This window comes from Girardinichthys multiradiatus, chromosome 24 (assembly GCF_021462225.1).
Source record: "Girardinichthys multiradiatus isolate DD_20200921_A chromosome 24, DD_fGirMul_XY1, whole genome shotgun sequence".
In the NCBI taxonomy this organism is placed as follows: Eukaryota; Metazoa; Chordata; class Actinopteri; order Cyprinodontiformes; family Goodeidae; genus Girardinichthys; species Girardinichthys multiradiatus.
Window position 1 is genome coordinate 8,793,611 of NC_061816.1, and position 10,457 is coordinate 8,804,067.

Sequence of the window (10,457 nt, forward strand, 5' to 3'; positions counted from 1 at the left end):
GTTTGACATTTCACTTATTTTCTCAAACCATAGCAAGCAAACCTCTTCATTTAAAGTGAAATAGTTAAAACTAATTTTACAAATCATTTCTGATGTTTTTATTTTAACGTGAAGCCGAGTGCCAAAATTATGCTTGCTTATCTCTACCAGACTCCAAAAAGGAGTAACACTGGACTTCGATAGATGATCAACTGGAAGCGGACCCATTGAGTTTAATTCATGATGCAATAAACACTGATCTGATAGGCTTGACAGGTTCAGCAGAGGTCAGCTGCAACCCCCCCCCCCGAGTCACACTGGGGATGCACAGACACTAGAACTGGTCTGGTCTAACTAAGACATTTGATTAGCTCTTCTCCAGGGGGCAGGTAAAACTTACTCCTCAAGTTTCAGGGATTTAGAGTTGCTGAAAAACAAACAAAAGGCAGCGTGCACCAATATTTCTTCTTCAAACTTACACTGGATCTGTTCATGCACCACCAGGGCAAAATGGTCAATTTCCAGAATGCGAGATAAGTTTCCCAAATTATCATTCAGGCGTATCTGTGGAAAAAAACAAAAAAAAACAAACCCAGAAACAAATGGTTGAAAGAAACAGACAAGAGATTATTTAAGGATAAAGATAAAATGTTCAAAAGTTGACAGGTCTGATTTTATAAAATAGTTTAGAAACAAACACCTAAAAGCAGATTCTTATCGTTTCATTTCAAAAACCCTTAAAGACTCAGAATTTCCAGATTTATTGATAAATTGTAGCTATAAATATAAACATCTGAAATTCTCTGGACATGCACTCATCTGTTTTTTTCACAGCCGATACGTTGAGGTCTGCCCTGACTGTAAAACCTGCTGCAGATTCAAAACTATAATCTGGTCTTTATTTCACTTAAGACAAGTGCAGCAAAGTATCTTCTGATGTTTTTCTACACCAAAAATGGTAAGTTTTTATGTTAGACACACTTTAGGGCTGCACGGTGGCGCAGTTGGTAGCACTGTTGCCTTGCAGCAAGAAGGTCCTGGGTTCGATTCCCGGCCGGGGGTCTTTCTGCATGTTCTCCCCCGTGCATGCGTGGGTTCTCACCGGATACTCCGGCTTCCTCCCACAGTCCAAAGACATGCCTGTTAGGTTAATTGGTCACTCTAAATTGCCCTTAGGTGTATGAATGAGTGTGTGTATGGTTGTTTGTGTTGCCCTGCGATGGACTGGCGACTTGTCCAGGGTGTACCCTGCCTCTCGCCCATAGACTGCTGGAGATAGGCACCAGCTCCCCTGTGACCCACTATGGAATAAGCGGTAGAAAATGACTGACTGACACTTTAAGTTCTGAAACGTAATCCTAAGTAAGGAAAAATGATCAGAATGATGAACAAATGAACACTTTTCTGCTGTTTTTCCAACAGGGTTATGATCTAGAAGCTCCAGCAATCAGCCGAGTAGAATGTGTCCATGATCTACAGGTTCATGAAGTTATGGTTTCCAACATTGGTATGGCTAAAATGTGAAACCCATGAGTGGATGTAGCAGATGAAAAAATAAAAATAAATGACATTGTCTAAATCATCTCGAGGGTGAAGGTAAACTTCTCATTAGAAATCACTTTGGGGATTTTAGATATTCAATAAAAAGAGAACAAAGTCTTGATCTTTATTTTCCCTCTCCATACTTATCCAAACTGGGAAAATGGTGAAATTCAATTCAGGAGTTTTTAAACCTGTGTTGGAATGACAGGAGTTGGTCCTTGTGCAAATGGTCTCAAAGGGTTAAAAACAGGTCACAGATTTGCCCCTCACCACAAGGTAGAGCCAAAGAGCTTCCTTGCCTTAATGAATTGAAAAGTATTTCTATCACATTACAACCACAAAATTAACTGGATTTTTCAAACTAAGGAATAAATAGAGAATTCTTCTATTCAGGTCAAAATTATACAAGTTTTTTTTTTTTTTTTTTTTGTCAAATAAAAATCCTCTTTTATGATTAGTAAACAGTCTCAGCTGTTCTGTAAAGTCCTCAGAGGTTTATTAGAGAACAAACAGCATCATGAAGACCGGGGATCACAGCAGGCAGACAGAAAGAGTTGTAGGGATCCACTGCTCAGCTGGGAGAGGCAAGAAGTTTAAAAAGAAAGCTATAAAACATACAGCGGGGAACACAGCAAGCATGTGGAAGACGGTGTCCTGGTCATGAGACTAATATCACACATTTCTGGTATTAATGTGGGGGAAACTGAACACTGGCGGTGAGAGTGTGCTGTGGGGATAGAATATTGCAAAATTTGTGGTTGTAACATGAAATTTTTGAAAAAGTTCACAGGATATTAATGCTTCAGCCGAATCCTATAGAAATCAGAATCAGAATCAGAAAAGCTTTATTGCCAAGTACGTTTTTGGACATACAAGGAATTTGTTTTGGCATAGTCGGTGAAATGGTTAAAATCCTGATTATAGAGGAACGCTGTTAAGCTAGTTTACAACAATTTAAGCTCTGCTGACAGCCAATCGGTGCTAGGAAGTCAGCTGAAATCAATCCTAACTGACTATTAATGAGATGTAGTTTTTATTGGGGCAAGATGGTGGACTGTGTGGCTGACCTGTTTGAATTGTTTGTAGAGAACTTTGCTGACAGGGTCGGACAGCTTGATCTTGCCCGCCAAAATGGACGACAGCATGTTTCCTAACGTCACCATGCCCAGGATTACCCTGCAGAAATGGACACAAACAGCGATGAGAATCAGCACTTCTTAGTTTGTCCATGAATTTCTTAAAATAGAAGAGAAACCACCACCCCTCACCCTGCATCGTCCACTACAGGCGCCTGGTCGAAGCCCTTCTCCTTGAGGATCTTGATCGTCTGCTGGCAGCTGACTGTTGGCAGGACGGTGAGAGGGGCCGACAGGTTCAAGCTCTGCACATTCAAGTTCCACCACCTTGCAGGGCAGAAAGATATTGAAGCTGATTTGCAGTTGGAGACGAGACACCCCTCTCTAGTACCTGTGCTGTGGTGTGAGGTAACAAAACATTTTAAAACACGCACCACGGCTTCTTCACCATGATGTCCTCCTCCCTAAGGAAGCCTTTCTGGACCATCCACTTGTCGCTCAAGAACTTGGACCTGCAGGAAGGACATTAAAGGTTGAAGCCAAAGCTGATCGGTGAAACCAAAGAGAAGAAGTTTTATAAAGAACATGATGCTTCTCACATGTAGTTGCGGATGGAGTCCGGTAGGATGACCACGCAGCGCTGGCCCTCCTTCAGCTCTTTGGCGAACATTACAGCTGCAGCCATGGCGGTCCCAGAGCTGCCCCCTGTTGAAGAAAACAAGAAAAACCTGTTTAAAATAATAAAGTTTAATTGGATTCTGAATTAAATCAGAATTCTTTGCTTCAACTTGAAACGCATATTTACCACACAGCAGGCCCTCATCCCTGATGAGCATACGAGCCAAGTTGAAGGACTCTTCATCATTGGACTTGTACCAAGTATCAACAACCTGGAGAAGAAAAAAAACTACAGTTAAATGAAACAGTCGGTCAGTCATTTTCTACAGCTTCTTCCATTGTGGGTTGCAGGGAAGCTGGTGTCTATCTCCTGCAGTCTATAGGCTGGAAGCAGAGTCCACCCTGGACGGGTCGCCAGTCCATCGCAGGGCCCAACAGAAACACTAAAATAAAATTAAAAGAAGCTAGAACTCACTGATCTGTCAAGCACTGTGGGGATGAAGTCGTATCCGATTCCTTCCACCTCATACTGGGTCTTATCGCTCTTGTTGATCTCGTCAGGCTCAGCCAGGATGGAACCTTCTGGGTCAACGCCGATAATCTTCACACATTCATTACAGAGGAGACAAACGGTCAGGGTTCCTGCACATCGGTCATGGAAAAAGACTTTTCCAGACTGGAAACTCTCGAGGTGTCCGTCTTTTACGGCCATTTTAAAATCAATAAATAAAAAAATAAAAATAAAACATGAACACAAGGCAGAAAGGAAGGACACAAAGAAAGGTATGGATAAAGGAAGGAAAGAAGGGAGAAAGAATGGATAGATCAATAGAAAAGGCAGAAGGAAGGACAAGAATGATGAGAGAAAAGAAGGACAAAGGCAGGACAAGAGAGGAAAGAAAGACGTAAAGACATGAGGGAAGAATGGAGGAGAGAAGAAAAAGGGAGGAAAGAAAGATACGGCAAAAAGAAAGAAAGCATAAGAAAATAAAGTCAAGGAGCAAAGGAGTAAGGAGACAGAAGGGAAGGAAGCACAAAAGGAATAAAGGGAGTAAGGACACGAGGAATAATAAAAGGAAAGAAGGTTAAAAGGACATGAGAAAGAAGGAGAAGAATTGAGCAAAGACAGACTCAAGGCAGGAATGAGAGAGGGAGGCCATGAGGTTGGACAAAGAAGACAGAACAAAAGCACGTCCTCAGGACATAAAGAATAACAAAAGCAGGAAAATATGGTAGGGGACAAAGGAAGATCAAGAGGGGATGTAAAAGACACAAGGAAAGATGGAAAGAGAGAAGGAATGTCAAAAAAGAATGGTAAGAAAGAAAGAATTAAAAACAGAAGGTAATAAACAAGGAAGAAAGTGAGGACCTTTAGTCAAAGAACAGGATATAACATCTGGAAATACAGATATTTGACACTCTTATCCAGAGGAAGGATGTGAGGGAGGAATGAAGGAAGGACACAGGGACATTTCATTTGCCCGGTAGTCATTAGGAATTAGCTCACTTTGATGTTTGGGCATTTCTCCTTCAGTTTGCGAGCAATGCCTGTAATTGTTCCTCCTGTTCCTGCTCCTGCCACCAGCATGTCCAATTTACCTGTTAGGAAACAACAAGCCAACAGTCAAAAGCAGGGTTTAAAAAGCTTGGAAGAATAGGAAATAACAGACAGTGATCAGTTTAAGGCATGCATACCATCGCACTGCTCTAGGATCTCTTCCGCCGTGGTGTCGTAGTGAGCCAGGGGATTGCTCGGGTTGCGGTACTGGTCCAGGATGTGTGAGTCTGGGATCTCGTTCTTGAGGCGCCAGGCCACACCCACGTGAGACTCCGGAGAATCGAAACGAGCACTGGTGGGGGTTCGAACGATCTCGGCTCCAAGAGCTCTGAGCACATCCACCTGAAGAAAAAAAGGGCGGGAATAATGAGGAAGAGATGCCATGATATCTAATCCTACAATCACTTTGTTAGAATCAGCTTCTCTTGCTGGATCTAAACAATTTAGAACAAAGGTGAGGGTAAACATGGAAAACAGCATTCAAAATTTGTGTCAAAAATGGGTGAATTCTTGTGGTATCTAGTGGCTGAGCGGTAAATTGCAACCAGCTAAAACTGAATGCATCACTGCAGCGATAACAGAGATCGACAGAGTTCCTACATCCAGACTTTCCCAGACTCAGAATACCAGAGTTCTCAGTCCTTTTCATTTGTTTTCAGATAAAACAACAGAAATCCCAATTTAGAAAGAGGAAAGACAGAAGATAGGAGAACATGAGGGAAAGAAGAAATAAATGAAGGAAGGACTTGAAGAAGGGAAGGAAAGAACATTGAAGGAAACAATAAAAAAGAGGAATAAAGTTAGAGAAATAAAGTGAGGAAGGAGGCACAGAAGGAAGGAAAGAAGAGAAGTGAAACAGAAAAACATGAAGGAGACAAAGTAAGAAGGAAGGACAGAAGGAAGGAAGGAAGGAATACAAGGAATATAGAAGGGAAGCAAAGAGAAAGATAAAGAGGAATGAAGGTAAAAAAAATAAAGGAAAGACAAAGGAAGGACACAATGTAGAAAGTTTAGAAAAGGGAATATAAGGAAAAAAAGCAAAACGGAAGAAAGGACAAAATAAGAAAGACAAATTTAGGAAGGAAGGATAGAAGGAAGAAAAAAGAAAACCATTGTTTGGAAGAAGGACAAAGGCAAAAAAGAAGTAGAAAAAGTGATGCATACATTAACAAATAAGGACACAGTAGGGAGGAGTGAAGAATAAGAAAATACTTCAGAAAGCTAGGAAAAAAATACAAGGATGAAAGAGGCAAGAAGGACAGAGGGAATGAAGTACATAAGCAAGGATGAAAGAAAGGATGCAGATAAGAGGGAAGGTCATGAAAAAGGACAATAGAAAGGAAGAAGAGAAAAAATGATGAAAGAACATACAGGTGGAAGGAAGGAAGGAAATAATGAAGGAAGGACATCACAATGGGAGGAACAACCCTACTTATAGACAATAGGATATCAGATATACTCATTTTCCTCCCAAACCAATCCAGACCTGGAAAATACTTAAAACTCCGTAGTTTTCCAGACTGTGTCGGGACCCTCGCCAAAAGCCTACAATATGTCAAACATTCAAAACTGATTTTAATTTTAAGCATAACTGGTTCACAGAACTCTATTCTGCAAGAACCTGAACCGGTCCTCACAGGTATGGAGAAAAGGGACGTTTCACAGAGAACTCACCTTCTCCATGCTCATTTTCTCAGGCATGACTATGATGCAACGGTAGCCTTTGACAGCAGCAGCCAGAGCCAGTCCAATACCTGAGGACATATGGGAGAAGTTCTAACAACACTGCCAATCTAAACCAATTTACAGACCAGTCATACCTTTAAAACGGCATCTCCACACAGCACATGCAGTGAGTTACCTGTGTTTCCAGAGGTGGGCTCTATGATCGTATCTCCAGGCTTGAGGATCCCGGCTCTCTCAGCATCTTCTACCATCCGCAGGCTAATCCTGTCCTTCACACTGCCTCCAGCGTTGAAGAACTCACACTTGGCCACTGAAGACACAAAAAGAACCAAGAAACATTAAATCAACAGTCACAGTTTATGCCTGTTTTGCAGATACATCTTAGCTTGAGTGACTCACGTATTTCACATTTAATTCCAAACACTTTGGGAATCTTGTTGATTCGTACCATGGGAGTGTCACCGATCCTGTGCAGGATGTTTGGAAGGATGGTAGGGGAGTCTACCCTGGGGGGCAAGCAAAGAGTAGAAGAAAAATAAAGGTATGCCTATGAAGAAACAACCTCTGGGAAAGCTGTTTTAGTCTTTTTATGTATGAGAAAACACGTGTATCAGCTTGTCTCACTGGTTCTAGTAAGAGTGAGTCACCACTAGATTACCTAATCTGCTTTTACTGGATTTAACAGAAAGACTGCTTTGTAGGCTTTCCTTTAAATGTGCTCTTGGGTCAACTGCCAACCCACAACAGAAAGTGGTTCCTCACTTTGAAACATGTGTGTGAGGAGAGTCGGTTGTTGAGGCTTCTAGACTCCATGTGCAGCGGCTGGGGAGGTCTGGTCGGATCCATTTCCTCTCCATAGCGGGGTTTATTGTGTTGATTTGAATGGTTTTGCTCGGGTCTTCGTTGCCCTCCGACGTGGTCCTGCTGGCAGGAAACAAGCCCTCGTGGAGTTTGGCGTCTCCGTTGGCGTGGCCGTGCAGCTTGGCAGAGTGAGGGCACACGGGGCCTTTGACGGAAGTCTCGTTGGAAGAGGGAACAGACGGCATTGCTTCAGCTAAAGAAAAAAGGGAAACAGGGTTACGTAGCTATTATACACTTTATCTCACAGATAAAAACACCTGATGATAAGAACCTCCTGACAGCTTTGTTGGGTCAACAACAACTATTAGTCCATGATGCAGAAGAGTGCATTGCGTTTATTTGTGTAAGGTGTACGGGGTGCACGGCACCAAGCGTCAACTATGGGGAGGGGCATCATGGTTGGGTGCCATGTGAGGGTCAGGGGTGTGCCGATTACCAGAGTCAGTCTGTTTTTTTCAGATGCAAAGCTCAAAGACTAAACCTAACAAGGCTGTAAAAAATATCAAAATATGAAAGGAGAAAGAAAACTGTCACATATTACCAATTTATGTTTTTTTATAATCCCTCTGATCCTCTTTAAATGCTCACCAACATAAAATAGGGATTTCATTAGCAAGAATTCAGGTGAAAACATCAGACAATGTTAGAGCTGCCATTAATGTGCCCATACCCACAAAGAAAAACATTGCACAACTTCCTCTTATTAATGCCGAGTCATGTCAACATGAAAAAAAAAAAAGCATAATCTTGCTGTGGCACAGGTGTTGCACCTCCACCCCCACAAAAACCTCACAGGTTTTCATCCCCTCGCGTCGCCTCGTCCTTATAAGGAAATAAAATCAGTATCAGTAGCCGTCTGCATTGATCTGCGGTTGATGAGAAAACAGAACTGAGACTGGGGGAAAGGATGGCGGATGAGCTAATATTGAATCAGTCAAACAGAAAAAAAAAAAGAAAAGGGACAGTGACATTTCTTAAGCTTGCTAATGAGCTTACTGCTTTCCAAGGAAAAAGAAAAGAACAGTATCCAAGGTATTATTCCTGATTTATAAATGCAGCGCTGACATCAGCACAAAGCTGTAGAAATATCCCTCGATGTTTATGATCTTCCTCTAATCCATCACCTTTGTCTCTTTAATCTGAACCTGGAAATGACCCACGTTGGCTAATAATGTTGTAAATGTCCGAGTTATACAACTGATCATTGAATACTATCTTAATGCTGATACCATGAGTGTGTAGGTAGTGTGCTGGTTACATATCAGGTCCATGTTATTTGTGTGGCTTGGATGCACAGCTTTGCTTGAATAAAAAGTGGGACCCATACAGGTTATAAAATAAAATTTTATACCCAGTTCAAACCTACATAGAAGAACCAGACTGGTTTTGCCAATATGGCTCATATGTAGTCAACCCAACGGAGCGAAATCTTTATGGGGCCCACATCTAAACGACTGGTTAGGATCCCGACTAAAACAGCATTAGATGAGCCGTCACTAACTCAGAGTACACATTAGAGGCCAGATGTCGAGGCCGAGGCCCCTTTTTGACTCCAACATGGGTTCAAATGATGTTCACACACCTAACTGGCTACATCTTCTAAAGCAAACAGCCATGCAGGCAGACAAACACTGAGCAGAAATGCACACGCCAAAATACATTTTTACTAACCCTAAGACATAAACTTTATTTCCTTGCATTGGGTGGTTCTGATGCATTTTTCTAGGTGTCAAATGACAGCTAAGTATACATGTGCTGACTCCTCTACGACCACATACCCGCAGTGCCCACTGCTGCTAATGAAAGTGACAACTGGCTATAACCGCTGTGGTAAATGTGGCAAAAAAGCATGTGGTATGTGGTGGCCTTAACAGGGTTCAACAAGGCAACTCGATCCGGGCACCGAGCCAGGCTGCAGGGTGAGAGGATTACCCACAGAGAAACTCAGACACCCAACGAACCGAAGCCAAACGATCATCTGCTCGGTTCTGCCAACATTAAACCCAAACTAATGAGAAATACCTAACCAGGCAGTTTTTAAATCAGATTAATATCTAATCACCTTTGGTATGTTCTCTTCTGGGTTTCAGGGTTAGGCATCAAGAGGGCATGATTTCACAGGATTTACCCAAAAAACAACAGACTGTATATATATTTTTTATTTAATAGCCTTCTATAATTTATCGGCACCTATTTAGGGCACGTTAAAGTGTGGATCAGGTAAATGCTCTGCCAGCAGCTAAGGGATCAGCTGTTTAACAACATATAAAAGGAGCAGAGTTTATATTTATCCATTCAGACAAAACGTGCACCGCAGGAATGCTGACTTAGGAAATGCAATGTAAACGATAGGGAAATTATACCTGAACACACACATGTGCATCCCCTGGAAACCACACTGAAATGATATTTTCGCTTGAATATGCAATGCAATTATGCATCTTGCAGAAAACAGGTTTATAGTGATATTTAGTAAATGTTTGAAGGATTTAAAACAGATTTTGAAAGCATTTTTAAAAAAAGACATGCTTTTCTCATTTGGGCTTGCTATACACATTTAAAAAATAAACATTAAGGGAACATTGTATTGATATAAATGCTTTAAAAACGTTTTTTTTTTACAGGGATCAAGTAAATGAGAACATATAAAACGCCAAATCAGCCACCAACTATCGGATTTTCTCCCAATTCTTTTCCTAAAAAGCCACATTTACTCCTGTTCTTAATTAAAAACGACTTTGTAAACGTAAACGGGGAATAAAATTCTTAAATATCATAAAATACAAGACATTAACGGGGAAGAATTAAATAAACCATTAGCGTCCCATATTCGGACACATTCCTGAAGCTAAGACTCAGGGATATTGCATCAGCTCGCCGTCCTTCAGATCCGCGTTAACCGAGCCAGTACCTAAGGACACGTCTCACGGTGTCATTCCTGCATCCTCACTGCTTATCCTCCCTCCTCCCCTTCATCTTCATCTTCACTCACCTGGAGGTCCAAATGTAGCCAGAGACAGTTGAGGAGGAAAGACGTGGCCTCAAGACGAGATGTGAGATGAGGACACAAGCGGCGGAATGGGGAACTTCCGGGAGGTACAGCGGTTTTGAAGTAGAATGCGCACGTGTGGAACACG

At 41.8% G+C, this 10,457-nt stretch overlaps 1 protein-coding gene across 2 annotated transcripts in view; it reads right to left on the reverse strand.

Annotated features, from left to right (window-relative positions):
- LOC124861297 (cystathionine beta-synthase-like) overlaps window positions 1–10,452 on the reverse strand; it is an 11,261-nt gene extending 809 nt beyond the window's left edge. Inside the window, exons 1-14 of one of the 2 annotated variants that reach the window (XM_047354883.1) lie at window positions 10,313–10,452; window positions 7,222–7,513; window positions 6,859–6,965; window positions 6,635–6,769; window positions 6,448–6,527; window positions 4,911–5,115; window positions 4,723–4,814; window positions 3,691–3,816; window positions 3,403–3,487; window positions 3,197–3,302; window positions 3,032–3,109; window positions 2,790–2,924; window positions 2,589–2,697; window positions 459–543 (exon numbers count right to left, since the gene is read on the reverse strand). In XM_047354883.1, coding sequence (XP_047210839.1) covers window positions 459–543; window positions 2,589–2,697; window positions 2,790–2,924; window positions 3,032–3,109; window positions 3,197–3,302; window positions 3,403–3,487; window positions 3,691–3,816; window positions 4,723–4,814; window positions 4,911–5,115; window positions 6,448–6,527; window positions 6,635–6,769; window positions 6,859–6,965; window positions 7,222–7,505 — 1,627 coding nt within the window. In that variant the 5' untranslated portion in view covers window positions 7,506–7,513; window positions 10,313–10,452. Of the gene's footprint in view, window positions 1–458; window positions 544–2,588; window positions 2,698–2,789; window positions 2,925–3,031; window positions 3,110–3,196; window positions 3,303–3,402; window positions 3,488–3,690; window positions 3,817–4,722; window positions 4,815–4,910; window positions 5,116–6,447; window positions 6,528–6,634; window positions 6,770–6,858; window positions 6,966–7,221; window positions 7,514–10,231 lie in introns of both variants that reach the window. The other variant, XM_047354884.1, reaches the window with a different exon arrangement.
- Between the last annotated feature and the right edge of the window lie 5 nt (window positions 10,453–10,457).